The sequence below is a fragment of the Mustelus asterias genome, chromosome 1, assembly GCF_964213995.1.
Source record: "Mustelus asterias chromosome 1, sMusAst1.hap1.1, whole genome shotgun sequence".
NCBI lineage: Eukaryota > Metazoa > Chordata > Chondrichthyes > Carcharhiniformes > Triakidae > Mustelus > Mustelus asterias.
Genome location: NC_135801.1, coordinates 66,074,057 through 66,099,575, shown reverse-complemented (window position 1 = coordinate 66,099,575; position 25,519 = coordinate 66,074,057). Strand labels below are relative to the sequence as shown.

General features: G+C 39.7%; 1 protein-coding gene across 1 annotated transcript in view; it reads left to right on the top strand.

Moving 5' to 3' along the window:
• Positions 1-25,115, top strand: part of LOC144493854 (putative ATP-dependent RNA helicase DDX60) — an 84,010-nt gene extending 58,895 nt beyond the window's left edge. The window contains exons 27-37 of the mRNA XM_078213427.1: positions 1,087-1,239; positions 2,299-2,403; positions 9,684-9,884; positions 10,770-10,874; positions 13,706-13,859; positions 14,436-14,560; positions 15,883-16,030; positions 17,788-17,939; positions 21,026-21,177; positions 21,276-21,338; positions 24,841-25,115. Of these exons, the coding sequence (XP_078069553.1) occupies positions 1,087-1,239; positions 2,299-2,403; positions 9,684-9,884; positions 10,770-10,874; positions 13,706-13,859; positions 14,436-14,560; positions 15,883-16,030; positions 17,788-17,939; positions 21,026-21,177; positions 21,276-21,338; positions 24,841-24,946 (1,464 nt within the window). The 3' untranslated portion in view covers positions 24,947-25,115. The remainder of the gene's footprint in view (positions 1-1,086; positions 1,240-2,298; positions 2,404-9,683; positions 9,885-10,769; positions 10,875-13,705; positions 13,860-14,435; positions 14,561-15,882; positions 16,031-17,787; positions 17,940-21,025; positions 21,178-21,275; positions 21,339-24,840) is intronic.
• The last annotated feature ends 404 nt before the right edge of the window (positions 25,116-25,519 follow it).

The following is a 25,519-nucleotide window of genomic DNA, read 5'->3' as shown; positions in this document are numbered from 1 at the left end:
TTGCATAGAGCAAGATTCTACAAAGAGTAGCAAGAAAAATATTAAGTGATGGGATAACTGTTTTCGTGGTTTTGCATTACAATGTACAAATGTTTGAAAGTTGGATGGAAAAGGAATATGTTATGTGATTGATCTGTTTCTTTGTAGTACAGAACTTGAATATTGCTGGGAAAAGAGACATGTTGCCAAAGCTTTCAGTCTTGCACTCATCAAAATGATCGCAATTTACACTACAGGAGAAAAAGTAGCTTATTGGTTGCTAAATCAGCACTGATTGGCCAAGTGAATTCCAGTCGGACTCAACAACCTCTGTTTGAAAAACCTAAAACAAAACTTTTACTGTTGGATGTGATTCTGTGATTGGGAAGCACTTAGTGAAAAATAGTGAATGTGCTGCGAGTTACAATATCAATCAATTAGTCACGCTTGTAATATGGCTCATTTACACTTGCTAGATCTACATACATGATACACAGAGGCCTGTTCTCTGCAAACAAATGAAATGTATTTAAATCTTGTGCCGTTTTTGAATGAGCTTGGGGAGCCAAATGCTTCCTCCATAGCAATATCTCAGTCATCAATGTCAACTTGCCAACCTATCAGTATCCTTTTCTCATTTAGTATAAATTGATGTGGCCATTTAAAATTTGGTGTTCTTGCATTTGCCTTGGGCGGGGGGGGAAGCTTCAGCAACATGTCTCTCTTACCATCAGTGCTCTGTTTACAATAGTGTAGATGTAGAAGGCAAAAGTATTTGAGTCAGATTCTTTACTTCGTATTTTAAAGTCCAAAGAGAAATTGTAGATGTTTGGATCAACTTGAAAACAGCATTTCCAGTTCAAAATAATAGGATTTTTAATATAGAATAATAAGATGCAAGAAACAAACCCAAGAATGTGGGTTTCAAACACTGAATGCCATGTGGGGGAGGGGGGGGGGAGATGCATAAACTTTTTTGCAAAAACTTAGTTAAACAAACACCAAGCTTAATAATTTTATTTTAAATTGGAATAAAAATCATTGTGTGCTAGGGTAAAGAATTCATATTCCTCAATGATGCTTAACCAGCTCTTTAAATTTCACTAGATTCTGGATACAATCTTTCAGCGATTGCAAGTAGTGAAAACTGCAAATCAACTGCGCTTATATTTGGAAAGAGGCATTGGATTTCATCATGCTTCACTGAACAGTAAAGGAAGACAAGCTGTGGAGATGTTGTTCAGACTTGGATTTGCCAGGGTAAGTGTTAATGTTTATAGATGAGTAATCTAATGAAGGGGTAGTTCACCAGGGGGATACGAAAACAAGTGGGGATTTGGGAACCCAGCTTCCGCTACTTATTTTCCACTAACCTGTTTGAAGCAAGTAGAGACTGTCCATTATGAAGCTGTATCTAAGCCCCATCGTAAGGATGGGACCTGGCATATATGGATTTTGGCCTAATTTGCAACCCTTGTGCATGTGGGGCAGACCTCTGATGAGAGCGTGCTGGAAAGGCCCAGATCAGCAGCATGGTTTAGAAACCAAGATGGAACCTGTGTGCCTCCTAAGAGTACTGATGTTGCTGCTAATGAAGGTGAAAATCCATGATTTTTATTTGAGGTGTACTGAAATGTTGTACTCTAGTCCATGACTATTGACTGGGATCAGAACCAGCAGATTATGCAAGGAGTTTTGACATTGGTATTTCGGCTGCATTCTTATCAACGTGGACACTGTATTTTCTATTTACAATTGGCTGGCAGTCATAGACATTTAGAATTGTGGTTAAAATCACTGCTTTCTCTTTTATGAACCTACCAGGTGACAATTTTCATTAGATTACCAATATTGAGCTGATCAGTAGATCTTTATTCTCACAGATGATCCCATTTTCTTTTGTAACACAAATCTCATACACCTTTCAGGTTCTTTTATTAAAGTTCGATATTGGGGAGAGGAAAATAATAATTAGAAAAACTTGTTTTCTGTTTTTATCCTTGTGCTGACTAATTCATCTGTGATGAAAATTATAAGCGTGTGAATTATTTTTGAGAAACACTTGTAATGAATAATTCTTCCTCATTTTATAGCTAATACCTATGTTCTGCTATGAAAAGTTGAAGTAAATAAATTGTTAAGAAAAGTTAATATTGGGAGTGCCTAATCATGGAATTGACTGATTTTAGTACAAAAATTCAGCAGTGGTATGAAGCTCGCAGATACATATTCCAGTATGTGTATTTGAAGTTCAACTTCAAATTGAATTTTGCTTTTGATATTACATTTAATTTAAGAAACGTTGTCGCCTTTCTGTAGGTTGTGACTGCTACTGGAACCCTCGCTTTGGGAATTAACATGCCATGCAAAACTGTTGTCTTTCTTGATGATTCAGTGTTTTTGGATGCCTTACAATACCGACAGGTACCAACATTCCACTCTTTATTGGGATCCTTTTTTAAATAATGTTGTGGAGTTTGCCATCATTTGTAAATAAAGCATGTTGATGTTTTTGGGCTTTTCTTTCTAAACTAACTTCGCATTTCCTAATAATAAAAATTTCAGCTGTGAACAAGATCAGATTATTCAAAATCTAATGCAGCAATGTTTAATGTTTTAAAGAAGACCAATTCAATCTTTTGATCAATCTCTGCCATTGAATTAGATTGGCTGCACATCAAATATATTTACCCAGTTTTGTTCCACATCCCTTAATATTCTTGCTTGACAAAAATCCACTGATCTTGGTCTTGAAATTTTCAGTTGTCAAGTACTCTATTTGACAATCTATTTATCAGATATATTTTGAAAATCCACACATGCATGGCATTTACCTTTACCAGTGTAACCAATTATTTCCTTGGAGTCTAACTAAATTTATCTTGCACATCTGGGCATTTACAGATCCATAATAAAGATGGAAAATGATGGTCACACTCCGGTCTGACAGCATGTGTGGAGAATTTTACCATTTTGAGTCTAAGTGCCGGATCTGGGCGTCAAATAGATCCACGCCTGGAATCCTCTTTGCAGCGCGCCCATACGTGTTTTGCAGGCTCCGGTCCGGATCGCGCAGTGGGCGGGGCTTAGCGCTGGCAGACCGATCGGAGCTCTGAACTGTGCATGCGCATTTCGAAAAAAAACTGACAGCGCGCCCGGGCGCAGAAAAAAAAGCAGAGAGCGGCTCTCTGATGTTCATCCTCTGGGAGGGGAGGGGGTGTGACCGATCATCCCCTGGGGGGGGGTGGGGGATGAGAGAGGGAGAGGGGGTGTGACGTCTCATCGTCAGGGGAGGGGGTGTGACCGATCATCCCCTGGATGGGAGGAGAGGGGGTGTGATGTATCATCCCCTTGGGGTGGGGGAGAGGAGAAGAGGAAAGGGGGTGTGACCGATCATCACGTCCATTCCGGCAGGAGGCATCGGCCGCAGACTGGGCAGCCTTCTTCCTTGAACAGTGGTGTTACGTTGTCAGCCCTTCAGTGCTTTGGTACAATTTTCAAATCCAAGGGTGTTTGAAAGATTGTAGTCTGACTCTGTCCTGTTTGATTTGTGAATTTCCTTTACATAGATCTTAAGAATGCCAATCCGTATCCAGTGCATTTTTCATTGAGTTGCAATGGGTTTTTTTTTCAACACTAACTCCTTGTCTGTCCAATTAAATTTGTTCTAATTCTTCTGTCAAACCAAGTCAAGTACTCAAATGATATCTGCAATTCTTCCATTTTCATCATTAATCCGTCCTCAGTCAACTTTTGTTTTACTTTCATTTTAAAATCCATTCCATTTTCCCCTTTCATCTTTCTATTTCTTTTAAATTTACTCCCCTTTTTATTTGGGAAAATATTTTCTTCTGCATTATTAGCTCTAGATTTGTCATGTTTTTTAAAGTCTCCTTTAATTTTTGTGCTCGTTGAAGGAACTCAAGCTTTTGCTGGACGCCTTTTACTTGGGAAAGTATGACTGCTCTGAGCTATAATCATCATCTGTCTGAGTGTTTCCCTTATTTATGCAGTCTGCCTTGCCAGACTCTTCACCCCCCACCACCCCAAACCCCCCCCCCCCCCCCCCGCCCCCCCGCCCCAGTTTATTTGGCCAACATATTTAGGGTTATATCTGCTTGTTTTCATGAGAGTGAGGATTGCAGGATGGAAGAGTAAGCTGACCATGGCACTGTGGTACAGGAAGTCGTTCAAGTGGGGGAGCAAAAATGAATGTCGTCATTGTCTACGGGAATAGTGCCAGAAGACTGGAGGATAGCAAATGTTGTCCCCTTGTTCAAGAAGGGGAGTAGAGACAACCCTGGTAATTATAGACCAGTGAGCCTTACCTCTGTTGTGGGCAAAGTTTTGGAAAGGATTATAAGAGATAGGATTTATAATCATCTAGAAAGAAATAATTTGATTAGGGACAGTCAACACGGTTTTGTGAAGGGTAGGTCGTGCCTCACAAACCTTATTGGGTTCTTTGAGAAGGTGACCAAAGAGGTGGATAAGGGTAAAGCAGTTGATGTAGTGTATATGGATTTCAGTAAAGCATTTGATAAGGTTCCCCACGGTAAGTTATTGCAGAAAATACGGGTGCATGGGATTGAGGGTGATTTAGCGGCTTGGATCAGAAATTGGCAAGCTGTGAGAAGACAGAGGGTGGTGGTTGATGGGAAATGTTCAGCCTGGAGTTCCGTTACTAGTGGTGTACCGCAAGGATCTGTTTTGGGGCCACTGTTGTTCGTCATTTTTATGAATGACCTGGATGAGGGCGTAGAAGGATGGGCTAGTAAATTTGCGGATGACCCTAAAGTCGGTGGAGTTGTGGACAGTGCGGAAAGTTGTTGCAGGTTACAGAGGGACATAGATAAGCTGCAGAGCTGGGCTGAGAGGTGGCAAATGGAGTTCAATGCTGAAAAGTGAGAGGTGATTCACTTTGGAAGGAGTAACAGGATTACAGAGTACTGGGCTAATGGTAAGATACTTGGTAGTGTGGATGAACAGAGAGATCTCGGTGTCCATGTGCATAGATCCCTGAAAGTTGGCACCCAGGTTGATAGGGTTGTTAAGAAGGCGTACGGAGTGTTAGCTTTTATTGGTAGAGGGATTGAGTTTCAGAGCCCGGAGGTCATGTTGCAGCTGTACAAAACTCTGGTGTGGCCGCACTTGGACTATTGCGTACAGTTCTGGTCGCCGCATTATAAGAAGGATGTGGAAGCATTGGAAAGGGTGCAGAGGAGATTTACCAGGATGTTGCCTGGTATGGTGGGAAGGTCTTATGAGGAAAGGCTGAGGGACTTGAGGTTGTTTTCGTTAGAGAAAAGAAGGTCAAGAGGTGACTTAATAGAGGCATACAAGATGATCAGAGGATTAGATAGGGTGGATAGTGAGAGCCTTTTTCCTCGGATAGTGATAGCTAGCACGAGGGGACATAGCTTTAAATTGAGGGGTGATAGATATCGGATAGATGTCAGAGGTAGGTTCTTTACTCAGAGAGTAGTAAGGACGTGGAATGCCCTGCCTGCAGCAGTAGTGGACTCGACAACATTAAGGGCATTTGAATGGTCATTGGATAAACATATGGATGATATTGGAATAGTGTAGGTTAGATGGTCTTTAGATTGGTTTCACTGGTCGGCGCAACATCGAGGGCTGAAGGGCCTGTACTGCGCTGTTATGTTCTTTGAATGTAGCAGCAATAGGGAACAGTATACTGAGGGGGATTGACACTATTGTCATTGCAGTGAAGTGAGAGAGTCCGGAAGGCTGTGTTACCTGTCGATTGCTGGGGTTGAGGACTTTGCGCAAACTTGCATTGGGAGGTGGGAGGATCCACTTGTCATAGTCCATGTAGGTGCCAACTACATGGGTAGAATTAGGGAAGTGGTTATCTCGTGTCAGTTTGAAGAGCTGGACACTAAATTAAAAGGCAGAACCTCAAAGATAATCTCTGGATTATGACAGGAGCCATGTGCAAATTGGCATGGTACAAATAAAATTATGGAAGTTAATGTGTGGCTCAAAGACAGGTATGGGAGAGGTGGGTTCAGGTGCATGGGGCACTGGCACCAGTGCTGGTGAAGGTGGGAGCTGTACCGTTTTGACGGTCTATACCTCAATTGTGCTGGGACTGATGTTCTAGCCAACCATATAACTAGGGGCGGAGAGAAAGTTTTAAGTTAAATAGTGGGGCAAGGGATCAGATTTGGGAAGATGTGAGACAAGGCAAGAGTAAAAGGTATTAATATGGGAAATGATGAACAGAATGTGACAGGAAGGGATAAAGAGTACAAATCGAAGAGTAAAGCAGCGGCCAAAGCTCGAGGTTACAAAAATACTATCAGGACAAAACTAAAAGGTCTATCTGAATATATGTAGCATTTGAAACAAAACTGATAATGCAAATAGAAATGAATAAGTATAATCTATTAGCTATTACAGAGACATGGCTGGGCCTTGAATATTGAAGGGTACATGACTTTTGGGGAGAACTGGAAGCTTGGAAAAGGTGGAAGCGTGGCTCTACTGATGAATGATGGTATCAGTTCAGTAGAGAGGAATCACCTAAATTCAGAAAACCAGGATGTAGAATCAGTGGGTCGAGATTAGAAATGATAAAGGCAGGAAGTCATTTATGGGAGTGCTGTATAGGCCTCCTTTAACAAATCTTGATGTGTGGGGTTTAATTTTCCAAAATTCCCAGGATTCAGGAAAGGTACCATTAGATTGGAAAATAGCAAATGTAACTCCTTTGCTCAAAAAGGGAGGAAACAGGAAACTCAAGGCCAGTCAGTTTAAAATCTGGCAGAGGGAAAATGTTGGAAGATATTGTTGAAAGATATTATGGCTGGACACTTGGAAAAATTCAAGGCAATCAGGCAGAGTCAACATTGTTTTGTGAAAAGGGAAATTGTGTGGAAACATTTTTTTTAAGGAATTAGATGTGCTGTGGATAAAGGGGAACCAAAGGATGTACTGGACTTACTATTCCAGAAGGCATTTAATAAGTTGCCACATTGATTGCAGAAAGTAAAAAAACTCATGTTGTAGGAGGTGATATATTGGCTTGAATAGAAGATTGGCTAGTTAACAAGATATAAAAATGGGTCTTTTTCTGGTTGGCAGGATGTAACTCGTGGGCCTGTGTAGGCCCTAAACTCTTTACAATTTATATAAATTATTTGGTGAAGGGATTGGAAGTATGGTTGCTAAATTTATCGCTGATAGAAATACATATAGAAAAGTAAATTGTGAAGAGGAGATAAGGAGGCTACAAGGGGACGTAGATTAAGTGACTTGGCAAAAATCTGACAAATGGAGTGTAATGTGGGAAAATGTGAAATTGTCCATTATGGCGGGAAGAATAAAAAAGAAGCGCATTGTCTAAATGGTGAGAGATTGCAGAGCACTGAGGTTCAGAGGGATCTGGGTGTCCTGGTGCATGAATCACAATAGGCAAGTATGGGGGTACATCAAGTAATTAGGAAAGCTAATAGAATGTTATTTTTTGCAAGGAAAATTGAATACAAAAGCAGGGAGGTGATGTTTCAGTTGTACAGAACACTGGTGAGACCACATTTGGAGTACCGTTTAACTTTATTTATTAGTGTCACAAGTAGGCTTACATTAACACTGCAATGAAGTCACTGAAAATCCCCTAGTCGCCAAACTCTGGCCCTGTTCGGATATGCCGAGGGAGAATTTAACATGGCCAGTGCACCTATACAGCATGTCTTTAGGACTGTGGGAGGTACATTATTGGTCATCTTATTTAAGGAAGGGTGAAAATGCATTCGAAGGTTTACCAAACTAATGCCAGGAATGGGTAGATTATTTTATGAGAGAAGTTTAGATGGATTGGGCTTGTATCTGCTGGAGAAGAGGTGACTTGATTGAAACATATAAGATCTTGAGAGGTGATGAGAGGATAGATCTGGAGAAGATGTTTCCACTTGTGGGAGAATCTAGAAATAGTTACCACTTTTTTAAAAAGGTGTCATCCACTGAAGAGAGAGATGAGAAGAATTTTTGTCTGAGGATGAGAGTCTTTGGAACTCCTTCCTTTCGAGACAGTGGAAGCACAGTCTTTGTTTTCAGGGCAGAGGTAGATAGATTCTTGGTAAATAAGGGGTGAAAGGTACCTTGGGGGTGGGCTGTGTGTGTGGTTAGGCAGGAGGTTGCATTCAGTTTCGCCATTATCTTATTGAATGGTGGAGCAGACTTGAAGGACTGAGTGGCCCACTCCTATTTCGTATGTTTGTGTGGGTCTTGGTAAATTTCCTTTTTTAAATCTCTAAAATTGTTCTTTTGAGGCAAATAGATTTGGTTTTGACCTTTCACTGTTTTAGGAAAAGATTTGTCACTCATGCAAGGTGTCTACTTATTAAGTAACAAGTGGACTCCCCTGTATATGTCACATTTGAAGTATCTCATGTATCCGGAAAACCTGAATATTTTTTGCTTGTGAGAACAACTACATAAGATGACTGGTGCTATAATGTAACGGGTACTAATTGACTTTGGTGTGATCAGTCTGGATTAGAGATGCTACTGAGCGGAGCCTTGGTCTATCTTTCATGAAGAGATGGAAAGCTAGAAATAGATTCAATCTTGGTCATTGAGGCAGTTTTTGAAGCCTCGGTGTAGGAGTGAATTTGACAGGGGCTTTGAAATTAACTGTTTAGCCTTCATTTGGACCAAGAATTATGCATGGTCATGTTGTAGGATTATTACAAGAGAGGTTGGAAATAATCTCAAGAAAGAGGGGAAAGATCAGTAAATGCAGAACTGTATCACTTTTTATTAGCCGTTTCCAGACCCCCAGTTTTTTGTACAATCTAGTTAGGAACTGATAACATTCAGCTTAAAGTAGACAAAGTTGGAATCCAATATACTTACTAAGAGAATAAAGCCACAAGATTCCACAGGTTTAAGCAAACTAAAATAAACTTCGAACAATTGAAGTAAAACAATTTACAATATCTCCTGAGACAAGGTTTCACTAGCTTACTGAGGTTGCAGTCGAGCACCTACTCATTAGCACAACTCTAGTTCTTCAAACTTGCTGAGCTGAACACCACTGCTCCAAAGGGGTACTTTTTCCTGAAGCATAGTGTCACTGATCTTTCCCTGTCTTTTCAGCTCTACAAGGCTTCTCTGAGCCCATACTCCTTGGAGCATGTCAACAGCAGCAGTTTTGCAGCCTGGTGCCTTTTTTTCATCCTCCAAAGACAATTAACTCCATGGATCCACGTCTGTGGTGGTTCCTACCACTCATCTGTGGGACCTCTCTCTGGGTGTTCTCCCTCTGAATTCTCTCTCTTGGCCCTGGAACTCCCGTAGCTGTGGCGACAAACCTGGGTCTTGTGATCCTTGTTTTTCACACCACACAGGTGCACTCCAGATTTTCTGCATGGCCGAGTTAACTTAAACAACCTAAAACCGAACATGCGCAGCCTATCACCCTGTTGTTCTCCGAGCAATGCCCTGAGATCTCCGGACTGCCGGGAAATGGAGTCCTCGGCCTCCACCCAAACTAGCTAAGTTCCTATTCCTGATCACATTAAACAGACTAAACCAGAAACTTGTTGTGTTTAATCTGTTGAAACAATCTATGTAACAAAGTATACATTTTCTACAAATGATTGTTACAGTGATGGCTGTATGAAGACAAGAATCTAAACTTGTAGTAGCTAACCTTGCCTAAATTCTCTCTCCAGATGTCTGGACGAGCTGGAAGACGAGGTTTCGATTTGATTGGTAATGTGGTCTTTTACAGTGTCCCAATGCCCAAAGTACAGAGACTTCTCAAAGCAAGTGTTCCCCTACTTAGTGGCCAGTTTCCTCTATCTGCCTCTCTTGTGCTTCGTCTTCTGCTGCTGGTTGCGAAAGCTGAGGACACGATGGATGCCAAAGCCAAGGTATTTAATTATTGGGGAAACTTCATCACTGCATTATTATTTGAAAATATGAAGTTCTATTTTAACTTTGCGGCAGTATTTCTTTTGTTTACTCGTATTAGAAATATACTGTTATAAAATTGGAATCAAATATACAATTTCTAATTTTGTGGATGCCACCAAATTGGGAGGAGTGGGTGGATGGGGAGAATTGCAACAAATTAGAGGAGGGATATTAAGTAAACTCGCAGAATGGGCAAATACTGGCAAATGGTTTTCAATAGAGATAAATGTGCGGTAGTACATTTAGGCAGGAAGTCTAGGACTGTCACCTTTTACTTGGAAGGTGCAAGTCTAGGTGGAATAGAGGAACAAAGGAATCTTGGTACAAATACATCAATCACTATAACTTGTACCAAAGGTTAGCAAGGCCTTAAAGAGAAACCAAAGCTTTAAAATTATGAATGGTTTTAATAGAGTGGATGCAGAAGGAATGTTTTCCCTTGTGGGCATGACTTAAACGGGAATAAAGGCAAGATAAAAATGATTAAGTAACTAAAATTCAGCATGTTGCTGCTCCTGCTGCCGCCACATTCAAAGTGACAGAAACTACTGCAGTGTTTTATTAAATTTAATTAGCAGGAAAACGTTATCTGCATTGTTTGTGCACTTCCTCGATTCTCCTCTTCCCTGTAATTTTGGCGTTCAATTACTAATTTAAATGAGTCTTGGACTATTTATCAGCAGAACTGCCAAAATGAAACTTTTATTCAAAAGTATTTTGCCACATCTGCAATACACTTGCAGCAGAACTGCACAGAATAGCTTTTAGCTCATCTGAACCTGTTAAATATACTTTTGTAGTGAATACACTTTGACAACTGAAAAATGTATTTCTTCCCTTAGGCTTTGTCTTTGCTGCAGCATTCTATGTTGTGTTATGATAACAAGAAGAAGCAGTTGGTATTGAAGCTGTACTTCCTGTCCTGTTTGCAGTTTCTTCTCAAGGGGGTAAGATTTAAAACTGTCTTGTCAAAAATGTTGACAGATGAGATTTCTGCAATTGAGATTAACCAAATCCGCAAGAGGCCAAAGATTGAATCGAAAACCTTGTTTGTCTGGCTTATCATCTCATTTAGAGGAACTCATTGTTGAGGTATCTTTCTAATCACTCCTGAATTTTTCACCAAATTTTAACTTTAAAATAAGAAATGAACTAAGTGCTTTCAGAACATTTATAAATTAAAAAAAACCTTGTGTATTTAAAAAAAAAACCTGGGTTAATGGCATGTGTGCTTTGGTATCAATTACAATAGAATTTCCCAGTCACACCAGTAATGCAATGACAAAATCGTTTCTTTGTCAAAATGCTTCCATCTTTGAGCTAGTGTTGTATCTGTTGTAAAGCTCATCATGCCAGAAAGCTTAACATTTGAGTACATTTACCCTTGCCTTTCATACCATCAGCCTCCACCATCAACTGATTATCTTAAGTATTTTCTGCTACCTCCAGCACTATTGTCATCACTGGACACCACTTACTCTCCCCTTTCAGCATTCTAAAGGCACCATTCTCTCCATGAAAAGCTGGAAATACTCAGCAGGTCGGGCAACACTTGTGCAGAGAGAAACAGGATTAATGTTCCAGGTTAAGGACTTTTGTCAGAAATAGGCAAAGTTAGACATGTAAAAGGTTTTAAGCAAGTGCACGGGTGAAAGAACAACTGGGAAGGTCTGTAAAAGGGTGGAAGGCAGGAGAAATTTAATGCCAAAAGTAATGATAGCAGAAGTAAAATTTGATAGTAAAGAGCAGATAAGTAAATTGAAGAAAAATCTAGAGAAGGCATAAATGGGAAATAGAAGAATCATCTCCAACAACTGTCATTAAAAAAATGGTGGAAGAGATTAGGATTTAAAATTGCTGAACTCCGCGTTGAGACTGGGAAGGTTCTTCAGTGCCAAAATGAGCTGCTTTTCCTTAAGCTCACATTGAACTTCATTGGAGCAATGGTAAAAGGAGAGGTCAGAGTGAGGAGGAGAGTACCAAACATCCTTTATCTGTGATCCGTCGTTTGGGTGAAAGCGGGAGGTGAAATTAATGACACAAAAATATTTAAAAACTCTTGATCAATTTGTATAACTAGTTAAATTTTTTCAGAAAATAAAATAAGTGTAGGAAAAGACTACAATAGTGACCGTTTCACCATATCCTTTGATTCCTCCTTTCACTGAAAGCATGTCTAATTGCTTTGTTGCGTTATGTGAACCAGCTTCAAATTTGTTAATCACTTTGCAATCTTAAAAACCTCAGGTACATTACCTCAAAGCCTCCTCTTTTTTTAAATGAGTGTATCATTACAACTTGTCGCCATTATTCAACATTGTTTTTGGCTCAGTTCTATTTTCTTGTTCTTGTCTAAGCTGTAGAAATTATTTTGACATATTTTAACAGTTTATAACTATATTAACAATACCCACAATCTCTCCACAATCTTATTCAACTCCTCTATTGTTAGATTATCAGACTGCTTGCCCCACATCCAGTACTAATTTCCTCCAAATACATGAAAGAAAAAAATCCATTACAAACTCGGTTGCTTCACAATTGACTCAATCCCTCTCCTTGGCAACTAGAGATGAACCAAGTTGATCATGACCTTGGTGTCAGATTTGATCCCAAGCTGAGTTTATGCCACATATCCATACCATCATTAAGATCCCTTTCCCACCTCTGTAACATCGCCTGGCTTGCCGATGCCTCAAATTAAATGTTGCTGAAACCCTCATCCATGTCTTCATTAGCTCTAGATTTGACTCTTCCCGTGCACTCCTGGCCTCTGCCACATTCCATCTTCCATAAACTTGCTGTCATCTAAAATTCTGCTGCCCATGTCCTTGTATCAGGATCACCACCCATCCCAGTTAAGCAACACTTCACTTTTAAAATTCTCATCCTTACAACAGAGACTACAGTTCAAAAATACTTCACGAGCTGTAAAGAAAATCACCTTTTTCGAGAGATCTGTGGTCATGAAATGCACTATATAAAAGCATGTCTTTCCTTTTTTTGTTTTCAAGTCCCTACATGACCTTAACCCTCCCTATTTCAGCAATCCTCTCCAGCCCCAAAATCCTTACAGCACTGTGGGTATACCTAAACCTCAAGAACTGCAGCAGTTCAAGAAGGCAGCTCGCCGCCACCACCACCTCTACGGTAGCTAAGAGTGGGCCTAGATGCCTGGCTTAGCCAGTGATGTCTACATCCTGTAAATTAATTTAAACCCTGTGATATATCTGAAATAACCTGATCACCATGTCTTCAGCTGCCTAGGCCCCAAAGTCTGAAATTCCTTCCTTAAACCTTTAATTTCTCTCTCTCTCTTTAAGATGTTTCTTAAAGCCCATCTCTGACCAAACCTTTGACCATCTGCTGCAATATAATCTTATGGCCTGTGTCAAATTTTGTTGTTTAATGCGAAGGCAGCTAGGAAAAAGACTGCAGACCACACTGGACCCCATCTTCATGTGTAGCTGTGCCATGTTGATCAAATCTTTTGAGACTTAAAGCAGCAGAATGTCAGAGTTGTATGCATGTTAGTTCTGATTAAAGTCATTAAAAGCTAATGAATAATTCTAAAAGCTGCAACTTTTAAAATTGAGCTCGTGTGTAAAATGAAGAATCTGAATTATATTAGAAGGCCATCCAATTTCTTTTTTATATATTTCCATTGATTCCAGGTGAGACTATTATTACCCTTTATCAATTATAATGTTATGCTTAAGAGTAATTTAAGTAGAATGCATAGTTGTAGTTAAAATGAACAATTAATTGATTTTTGCAGGGTTTTGTGGATGTAGATGGCACACCACAAGGATTTGCAGAGCTGGTGACCCAGTTGCATTATCACGAACCAGCCAACTTTGTCTTTGTCAGTTTCCTGGTGAAAGGTCTATTCCACAAGATTTGCTGTCAGCTTGAGAAACCGGCAGGAAAAGGTAAAATCTTAACTTCAAGACAACAGAGAATGAAAGATATGTGATTGCAATACTCATGTCTTATGCTGGATAACCTCGAATTTCAGAAGATTACTTATCTCAAATTCTGCTTTTTTGAACAATGCTTTTGTAATGATTTAAGTTTAGACACTTGGTGATAGAGAAAGTATTATCAACAATGTACTGCACTATAGCAATAGGAAAACATGGGCAGTCTTTCATAAGAGTGTTTATGCTGTGAAGCACCTTGCAATGAGATGAAGTGAAAATTAGACATTGAGTTGCGAGCTTCCAGTTGGTCAGTGCAGACCACCATTACGAACGACCTGGGAATGGGTCCCTCATCAATCCTCTTGTGCAGAATTGGTCATGTCCCAAGAGGACAGTAGTTACAGTGGGGTTTGATAGTTCACAGTTAATAGAAATAATTGTTGCTATATTGGCTTATTTATTACCAATGTCTAAATGTTTGTGGTTAGTTTAGCAGGATCTGGTAACACATGGCATCAGGTGAGAATAACGGGTATTGTTAACCTGTCAGAATATTGATAATTTATATGTTTAATATTACTACAGGTTTGGACCGCTTTTCTGATGAAACTATGGAGTCTTTACTTCTGGTGTTATCAAACCTCTTTGGAAGAATGTATCTTCCAGCATGTTCCACTGAAAAGGACTGGGCTACACTCCACCAGTCAAAGGTATGCAAAAGTGAGATAGTTTGGGTTTTATGGGGTTATGATTTTAAAACTAAATACGAAAGACACGAGACTCAATTTATGAATGGAGTGAAATGGTTTGCATTTTCACAAATCTATCACTCCGGTAGCTGCGGCCATCCTTTTCCAAAATCCTGTAGTATTTCCAATCGCTGTCCTAGTATTTGTGAGTCGATGGCACTTGGGGCGGGGGGGGGGTTTGGTGTGGTGTGGAGACTGGTGGGGATGGGAGGGAAGAAGGGGAGAGCGGGCGGTGGAAAGGGAGGGAGGGGAATGGGGGAAGATGGATGGAGGGAAAGGGGAGGCAGATGGGGGAGGAGGTGGGGTGAAATTGGGAGAAGGAGGGGGGAAAAAGGGGTGTCCATCCTTGCATGACCACAGCTGTGTGCAGCCCCAGCAGTGGCTACTACCTGACTGTGAGCTCCCATCTTTTAAAGAGATTGGAGTCCTGATGGCAACAAGTGGGATCAAAAAGCGGCTTGGGGGTCCTGCAAAAGGCCAAGGCCGGTTTGCCCCAGCCTTGGGGCACATTCTGTCCTGATTAAATTCAGCTCCTAGTAGATATATGATGAAAACACTAGGCTGCTCTGATTTGCTCTTCAAATGGCAATCCATCAGATGGCCAATTTTCCAAATTAATGTCACATTGATATGGGACTGGCACTCAAAGGTGTATTCTGCTGAATTTGGATAAAGGGATGTTATTGGTCGGTGGGAATGGGGAATCCTTACACAACACTTAACTGCACTGTTCTTGATTTCAGTGTGCTTGATACTGTCTAGTAGGTCAAAATGGAAAGTGTACCATTGTCGCTTTTAAAAACAAATTGCGGACTGTGATAACATTTTTGCAACAATGACCTTTATTGCAGTGCCACAGATTCTGCTTACATAATTCTAAATGCAAAAAAAAATCAGTTGCATAAAAGGAAGCATATGGTTAATGAAAGTTTAAGATTCCCTTTGCATATTAGATGTTTTGAAGTTGCCTTACAACTTTTCCATCTGGCATTAATGAACTCTGTTTGCAAACTGGTGTCAACTAAATGCAAATAAACAAAGACAATTGTATTCTGGAAAATACATGCGATAAAGCTTATTTCTCTGAACAAAGGATTGGATAAGTAAAAAATGAAAACTCTTGGAACTTGATCGAACAATCTGTTTCAACCCTTTTGCTTTGCAGACCCACATTTAATTGAATATCAGCAATGTACACAGATTTGCCAGGTTACAGAAACACCAAATGCAAAAGCACCTTTGATTATTATCGAAAACATGTAACAGCAAACTTTATATTCTAGGTGTTCTTGGAGGATCTTCCAGAAGAGTTTGCAGATGCAGTCAATGAATACAACAAAACTATTCAAGAGATCTTTGGATGCTTTCTTATTTCTGCTTCAAATCAAGCTGATATGGTGGAAGAATGCCATCTTCCTCTTTCAAGAATATGTAAAGAAACAATTTAGCTTTTCTTTTTTATATATATATATGTTATAAAAGAATATATATTAGGATTAACTACAGTTGAATTTAGTTTAGTGGCTAGCGTACTGGACTAGCAATCTAGAGTTTGGAAGTTTAAATGCCGTCAGAAGTTTGGTAAATTATGGGACAATGCCAGGAAAAATAGTCCCCAAAACCACAAAAAATTCGAGTAGGGTCTCCAGTGCTTCAAGGACTGGAACTTTCCTCCCCTTCACTTGTCTGGCTTGCACATGATGCTGCTAGGTTCAGTCTTAGTGCACTTTCAAGTAACCTAGCAAACTCTTTGTTTAGTTCTAATGATGAACAATAAATGTCAATATTGTCCCCATTCCAAGGATAATTTTTTAAAAGAGATAACTGATGTAAAACCACTTGATGAGCAGTTCTCAACTGCTTCTACCCACAATTGAATAAATGGATCAAGGATAAACAGCAGCAGCTGAAACATCTGGGAGCAAGAACCTCTGTTAGCCTCTTGGCTGAAGCATGGTTTGGAAAGGAAGAAAAAAATATATCTTAAATTTGCGTGGATAATAGTAAGTGAGGATAATTTTGACTTTAGGTTGATAGTAATGCTGGCGTTATCGATTCAGTAGCTTATCTCTCCTGAAGCTTTTTTAAAAATTGGGAGAGTATTAAAATAAGTGGCTGAATCAGTTAATGGCTAAACTCAAATTTATCTGAGTGGGTGTCAACAGTGGGTTTGCCTTCACAATTATACAGCACAGAAAGAGGCCATTTGCTTCACTGTCTGTGCCAGCTGTTTGAAAGAGATAGCTGAACTCCACTTCCTGCTCTTTCCTGCAAATGTTTCCTTTTCAATTATATATCCATTTTCCTTTTCAAAGTTAACATTGACTCTGCTTTCAGCATCCTTTCAGGCATTATATATCCATTTTTCCTTTTCAAAGTTAACATTGACTCTGCTTTCAGCATCCTTTCAGGCATTACATTCCTGATTATAACTAGCTGAGTTTAAGAAAAATCCTCAGCTTGGTTCCTTTCCTAATTACCTTAAATCAGTCTCTTTTGGTTACTTGACTATTTTGCCACTATGAAACACTTCATAACTTTGAAAACTCCTGCTAAATTTTCCGCTAAGGGGAGAATAATCCCAGTTTCTCCAGTTCTCAACGTAACAGAAATTCCTCATCCCTGCTACTATTTTGGCAAATATCTTCGGCATCTTCTCTCCCTCTCATGCCATCTTTCATGAATTGTAATATTCAGAATTGGATGCAGTCCTCCAGCTGGGGCCTGACCAATAATTTCTAACGGTTTAGAATAATTTCCTTGCTTTTGTCCTCTATTCTTCTGTTGAGATAGCCAAAATTCTATATATTTTCCTTAACAGCCTTATCTTCAAAGATTTGTATATGTGAGCCCTTGCACCCAAATTGAACGATTTAGTTTATATTGCCACTTTTCATTCTTCAAAAATACATCACACTTCTTAAATGTATTGTTTGTGATTCATTTTAGAGGGGATTGGTGGAATTATATTTTTAAAATTTACCTTCTACACATATCTTTTCAAACAAAACTTCATAAACACTACTTAATCTCATTGTTTGAAAAATAAACACTGGTTGTAAGTACAGCATTCCAGGACTCTCAACTCAATTATTTGACTTCCAAAGTTAATATTGTGCAATTTATAAACAAAATGAAAACCTAACACCTGAGCAGTACTAATAATCTTTGGCTTTCCTCCTCCACAGCTTTTGAAAGTGCTCAACCTCTTCAAACTTGCACTAAGTTTGTAACTGAATTGACTGCACCTGAAAATCATCCAACAACAGCTGTATCTCCATTTACATGCTTATCTGGAATTACCAATCTGGACCTGTTCAAGACCTATAATGTGGACAATGTAAGTTCTTCCTTTGTTAAATATGGAACAACTGCACCAACTTGGTTTTATATTGTGCCTAGTAAAATGACTCCAAAAGTTCATTGACACTGAGTCAAAGAAACTTGATCAAAGAGGTAAAGTTTAAGGAGGGACTTAAAGAACAATAGAGAAGTGGAGAGTTTGTGGAAATATTCCCAAAGTTTGAATAAGACTGAGACTAATTGAAAGGATAAAGGAATCTGAACCAAAAACAGAAAATGCTGAAAAAACGCAGCAGGTCTGACAGCATCTGTGGAGAGAGAACAGAGCCAAAGTTTTGAGTCAGGGTGACCCTTTGTCAGAGCTGAAAGGTGGTGACTAGCTGTGCCTCACAAGGATCTGTGCTGTGTCCTCAACTACCTACTATATTTATTAGTGACTTGGCTAATAATGGAGAACCATTATTATCAAGTTTGCCGATGACAGGGGTATTGGTTGAAGGGTAAGTAGTCTAGACAGGAAAATAAAATTACCGAGACATTGATAGATTGAAAAGATAGACTAGCAAAGGAATTTCAATGTTGATAAGTGTGAGGTTATCCATTTTCACCCAAATGAGAAATGATCAATTAAATGGTGGAATACCCAGAAAGGCGCAGGCACAAATGGAATTAGGGATCCGGGCACATGTAACCAAAACTTAGTCAACTACAAAAAGTTGAGTGAAATGTTGAAACAAAAACATCAGGCTATGGAAGTGAGACAGGCTGACACTTCAAGTTGCTGTGATTTCTACAGTGACTACAGGGAAGCAATTTCCCAAGTTGGTTGAAGCCTTACAGCAAGAAAACCAGCTGCCAGCTTGTTTTTTTCTCATTAGTTTAAAAGTATATTTGCTATCGAATAAGTCTTTTATCCACCCTTTGCTGTTGTAAAACGTGAATGTGTGGTGTTTCCACTAGGGGTCAGTATATCTGAATGGTTGGAATATAAGTGGAGGAAGTTTTGTTACAGCTAGATAAAGTCCTGGTTGGACTCCATTTGGAGTAGTGTACACAGTTCTGTTCGCCTTGGATATATTGGCCTTGGAGTGAATGCAGCACAGTTTCACCAGAACGTTACCAGGGTTCCAATGGCTAAAGTATGAAGAGATTACGTAACTGGACTTGGGTTCCCGGAATATAAAAGGTTCAGGGTTGATATAATTGAGCTTTTAGGATTTTGAAAGTAGGTAGAGAGAAACTCTTTTCCATTGATAGAGGAGTTGAGGATAAAGGACATAATCTTAAAATCAGAAACAGGCTTTTAAGAAGAGAAGGCACTTCTCCATGCAAATGAGGGTAGAAGTATGAAATGTTCTGGCACAAAAATTAATTTAAAATCTGAGATCAATATATTTTCAGCAGCTGAAGGTACTTAGGGATGTCAATGTTGAAATTCAGATCTGTAGTGCTGTTGATGACAGCACTATGGAAGGCGAATGCCTTCCCAGTTAGGTGCACTGTGCCCAAGTCACTTTGGTAGCACGTTCTTTGCTGAGAAGGTCATTTTGGTTGGGTGTCCCTGATATACTCTGGAAGCATGTGACATGATATCATGGAACCACTCAGCTCTGCCAGCTTGGCTAAGGACTCGGCTAATTCTGGAGCACAAGTCCTCAGTACTATCAGGATATTGTCAGGTCCCATAGCTGTTGCTGCATCCAGTGCCTTTGACTATTTCCTCATGTCACATGGAGTGAATCAAATCAGGTGATGCTGAGAAGCACATAATTCTGAGGGGTTTAGGACTGGAGGGAGCTATAGACATAGATAGGGATGAGGCCGTGGAGTGTTTTAAGCGTGAAGGAAAGAATTCTAAATTTGAGATGTTATGAGATTGGCAGAAAGCGTCGGCCGAGTCGCATGAGTATGTCCCACGTACCTGGTGGGTGGTGTTCTTGAGTGTGATGGTGGTATCCGTGTCGATGATCCGGCACATCTTGCAGAGGTTGCCGTGGCAGGGTTGTGTGGTGTCGTGGTCGCTGTTCTCCTGAAGGCTGGGTAGTTTGCTGCGAGCAATAGTCTGAGGTTGCGCAGTTGTTTGAAGGCAAGTTGTGGGGGTGTTTGTCTTCATCGATGACATGTTGAAGGCTCCAAAGAAGATGTCGTAGTTTCTCCGCTCCAGGGAGGTACTGGACGACAATGGGTACAAACTGTCGGAAATATGATGCAGATTAGGCTACGAACAGTAGAGTTTTGGATGAGCTCAAATTTGTGTATGGTGGGAGGTTGAGGAACAGAATGTTTCTGCTGGGACGAGGAGTAGGGTGAGCTTGTTATTGAGCTGTCGATATGCATTATTTATTGCCATTGAGTTGATTTATTACAGATTCTTTAAGTGTGGATTGGAGAGCATGTTGGTTTTCAGCTCTGGAATCTTTGGCTGCAGGGTTCTGAGTCAATAACAGCTTCACTTCATAGTTAGCATTGTCCAACAGTTGTCTGTCGTTTAGCACACACTTTACCCTTCGGAAGCGATAAAGGTTCCTGCACTGCAAAAATCTTAAACAGGAGCGTCTAGGTGCTGGTGAAAATGAATGTACCTGATTCGCTAGAACAACTCTCAGTTCAGGAATTCTTGCACTGGTTCAAAGGAAATTTCCAGAAGATCCTCAGGAGGGCACAAATGTGAGCAGTAAATCATATGCACATCAATACCATACCTGATTTGGTTGGGATAATAACATATATGAACTTAATGATCCAAGTTTGCATTATTGTCAATGATTTGCATATGTTGTGGACAACTACTGAAGACAGTGCAAATTTAAAGGAAATGTCAATTTCAGTAATTTGTTGGAAAAGCCACAGTCTGGAAACTGAGAATTGAGGTTGAAATGTTGACAAATTTTAAAAATCCAGAATGAGGTTAATAAAATACTAAGAGAATTGATCAGACGTGTAACTGTTATTTAGCATTTTTGTTTCATGGGGTTGGAGAGGATACTTGTGCTGGAAAACATTTTTGTGTTTTGTGAATATTCTGTCTTTCAGTTCCACTTTTGAAAAAATTAAGCCCAAATATCCAATTATCAGTTAGAAAGCAACCAATATCTCATAACCTGTTGAAATTTATCATTGCAGATTGCTTTACGTACTCTTGAACTTAGCTCAAGCAACATTCCTGTGTTAAATTTGATAAAGTATGACCAGCAAGGCAGGAGAATGCCACTGAATGCTTATGCTTTGGACTTCTACAGACATGGTTCTTTGAAGGCTTTGTTAAATGACAACATGTAAGTCGAGCTGCAGTACAACTTGAATTATGTGATACCAACATGGAAAAAATAATTGAAGTAACTGAATGTTTCATTCTTAATTTTTCTCTGCTTAGGTTGCACTTGGGAGAAGCCTATAACGTCCTTAATGAGTTCCAAATAACTCTTAGTTCAATCAGGTATGAAGGAAAATCTGCACTTAATTTCTTGTATGATGTTTTGACAGATTACCAGGACAGTATTAAGTCCATGTTGCCAGATTGGCAATTCGTGCAGTCCCATTGCATGTTGATTTCTAATGAATAATTTTAATGTTTAAGAGATTGTACTGCTGCTCTGCACAATAATCCAGAATTAATTTTGAGGGGGGGCATTGGGCATCTTAGAAAATGATTCTTGTATATAAAACAACCCTGGAAACTTTGTTTGATATGAGTAAGGAACATGTTCATGCCCTTGATTAATGATGCTTCCAGTTTTCTGACTGTTAATAGCTGGAAATTCTGTAAAATAACACATTGGATAGGCTTTCTTGTGAATCCTCTTATTGCATGATTTCCAGGCTTTTTGGAGCTTGTACATGTTTTGTTATATTTATCTTGGAGAAGAAATGTGATGTGATCAAGTAGCATTTTTTTGCTTCAAAATAATTTGATTGTGATAAACAACTTATTTTCCTTATTATTAAGGATGAGGCAGTGAAGAATGTTTGGTTCTGCTCAAGAATTTCACCAGTTAGCCTAACGTCAGTAGCAGGGAAAATGCTAAAGTCTAACGTAAAGGATGCAAAAGCAGGACACTTAGAAAATATTCACGGGATTTGACCAAGCAAACATGGATTTATAAAAGGAAAATCATGTTTGACAGTTTTTTTGAGGATGTAACTAGTAGAATAGATAAGAGCTAGTGGGTGTAGAGTATTTGGATTTTCAGAAAGTTTTTAATAAAGTCCCACGTAAGAGTTTAGTATGCAAAATTAAAATGCATATGAGATTTAGGGATAATATCTTGGCATGGATTGAGAATTGGTTAGCAGACAGAAAACAAGAGTAGGAATAAATGTTTTTTTTAAAAATGACTGGTACGGTCCAGCATGGATCAGTGTCTGCGCTGCAGCTATTCACAACATAAATCAATGATTTGGATGAGGGAACCAAAAGTAACATCTCTAAATTTGCTGATGACACAAAACTTGGTGTGAATGTGACTTGTGAGGAGGATCTTGAGGTTTCAAGGTGATTTTGACAAGTTGAGTGAGTGGAAAATACATGGCAGATGCATAACATGGTTAAATGTGAAATTATGCACTTTGAAAAGGGGATATTGAATGGCAGATAATTATTTAAATGGTGATAGATTGGGAAATGTTGACATATGAAGGCACCTGGGGTCCGAGTACACTAGTCGTTGAAAGCAAACATGCAGGTATTACAGCAAGCAGTTAGGAAGTCAAACAGTATGTTGGACTGCATTGCAAGTGGACTTGAATAAAGGAGCAAGGATGTCTTACTGCAGCTGTACACAGCCTTGGTGAGACCACAGCTGGAGAATTGTGTGCAGGTTTGGTCTCCTTTCCTTTAAGAAAGGATATGCTTGCCGTAGAAGAAGTGCAGTGACGGTTTACCTGACTGATTCTTGGGGTGGCAGAATTGTCATATGCGGAGAGATAGGTTTAACTGAGCCCGTATTCACCGCAATTTAGAAGGATGAGAGGGAATCTAATTGAAATGTATAAAATTCAGACATGGCTGGAATGACTGGATGCAGGGATGTTGTTTCTTCTGTTTGGAGGGTGTTCTAGAACAAGGGGTCACAGTTTGAGGATATGGGTAGGTCATTTAGGACTGAGATGAGGAGAAAAGTCTTCACTCAGTGTGGTGAACCTGCGGAATTGTCTACCACAAATGTCTGTGGAGGCCAAGTCGTTGAATATATTGAAGAAAAAAATAGATTTCTAGACTCTAAAGGTGTCTCGGGGTATGGGGGAGCATGGAAGTATGGTGTTGAGCTAGACGATCAGCCATGATCATGTTGAATGGTGGAGCAGGCTCGAAGGGAGAATGGTTTATTCCTGTTTTCTATGACCTTTCATCAGAACTGGAAACGTTAAAAATGTAATGGGCAGAATCTTCTGGCCATTCACACCATCAGGATTTTCTGGTCCTGCTGCAGTGAACGGAGATTTGGCCGAGTGCCAAATTCTCTGCCCTCACTTGCAGCAGAAGCAGGGTGTGAACAGCCGGTAAGATTGTGCCCAGTAGATTTTAAGCAGACAAAAGGGAGTAGGGTACAAAAAGAACAAAAGGGAAGGTTTGTGATAGGATGGTAGGCAGAAGAGATTAAATGACAAGAGTTGGTGGGGGCAGGGCCAAAGGAAATGCTAATGGTACAAGAAGTAAAATATGAGGAGATATGCAAGGCAGTGTGATGAATAGCTGCTGTCTGACATGAGGAGAATGAATAAAACCAAAACCTGAAACCAAAAAAAGGAACAAAATGGGGCAGTGATTACATTCTGAAATTGTTGAACTCAGTGTTGAGTAAAGTGCCTAATTGAGAGACAAGGTGATGTTGCTCAAGCTTGCATCGAGCTTCATTGGAACACTGTAGGAGGCTGAAGATAGAAAGGTCAGCGTGACCACAAGATGGGAAATTAAAATTAAGCCCAGGGTCATGCTTACAGTGTTCTGCAGTGCAATTAGCAAATCTGTGTTTGGTCTCCCCATTGTAGAGCAGAGTGAGCACATTGGGAACTGTGTGTAGATTATATTACATTAAAAGGAATACACTGCAAACCACTTTCACCTGAAGAAGTATTTGGCGCATTGGGCAGGGAGGAGATAAATGGACAGGTGTTGCATTTCCTGCGTTTGAATGGAAAGATGTCATGAGATGGGAATGAAGTTTTTGGGAGAGTCAAGGAGGGAACTGTCCCTTCGGAATGCTTAAAGGGGTAGGCGGATTTGGCAGAATTTATGACGGATGGTCTGGAATATAGAGGCTGATGGGGTGGAAGGTGAGAATAAGGGGAACCCTACCATGGTTCTGGGAGGGAGTAGGTAAGGGGTGAGAGCAGATATGCAAATAGTAAGGGCAGAATTGAGGGTACTGTCGACCACTGAAAGGGGGAATCCTTAGTTGAAGCAAAAGAAAGACCTATCAGGAGTGCTTCTGTAGAAGATTGTACTATCAGGACAGATGCAATGTGCAATGGTAAACCTGGAAAAATGCAATAGAGTCCTTAAAGGAAGGAGGGTGTAAAGAAATATATGTTAAGAAACTGCACGAATCAGTGGGCTTGGAGTGAATGCCAGCAGAGAAGTTGAGGAAGGGGAAGGAACTGTCAGAGGTGAACAATGTGAAGGTGAGAGAAGTGTAGAAATTAGAAGCTAAGTTGATGAAGTGTTCCAGTTCAGGGCAAGAGCAGGCACCGATACAGTCATCATTCTTGTAAATTTGTTGAAATAAATTCTTTGAAAATCAACAGCAATGGAGTTCAGTATGAACATCTTGATTTTATGTAGAAGTTGTGTGTAACCCTGTGTTTACTAAGGTTCATGTAAAATATAAAACTCTTAATTTTCATCACCTGTCCACTCCCATTGTTTTGAATTCTTGAGAAAACAGAATAACATTAGCTATACTGCTGTTTTCAAACTACTTTTTCCTTTCTTTTCCTAGCACCTCTCTCAAAGAACTCTGTGACAACAAGGAAGATGTCGTTGTTTTGGCTTTCGAACAACTGAGAGATACATTTTATCAAAAATTCGAAAAGATTAAAAGTTAATATCAATGCAATTAAAATAAACTGTCATCCACAAATGTTTTGTGGATTCTTGCTCCTGAATGTCGGAGAGTGAATACATGACAAAAACAAGTTGTGTAGGGCATATGAAAATTTTAGAAAACGTATAGCCCCATGATGTCAAAAATAAAATTTAAAGTAGATTATTTAATGTATTGTGTTGAACTTTAATTGCACTATGTACAAACTATTAAGCGTGGCCAACATTATAGGGAAAGAACTTTTAATGCAAAATTTCATGCAACCTCTGCAGTGGAATTAATAACATTTACAACCATTCTCTGCTGAGTTGTTTGGTTAAAGCTGTGCTGCTTTACAGGAGGTACCAATCATGTTGCCAGCTGAAACATCTAGGAAATTTGGGCACTGCTTGGTAGCACATGGAAGTGCCAGTATACTCTGCCACAATGTGATGTGACTTGAGCTTGCACCTAAGGTTTCCCACATGTAGAATTCCTGACCTTGAACATAAACCAATCAGTTCTCACAGGGAAAGATAGTTGGAGACCCCTGGACCATCTTCCATTGACCAGTTTCAGTAACAACGAGCGTGTT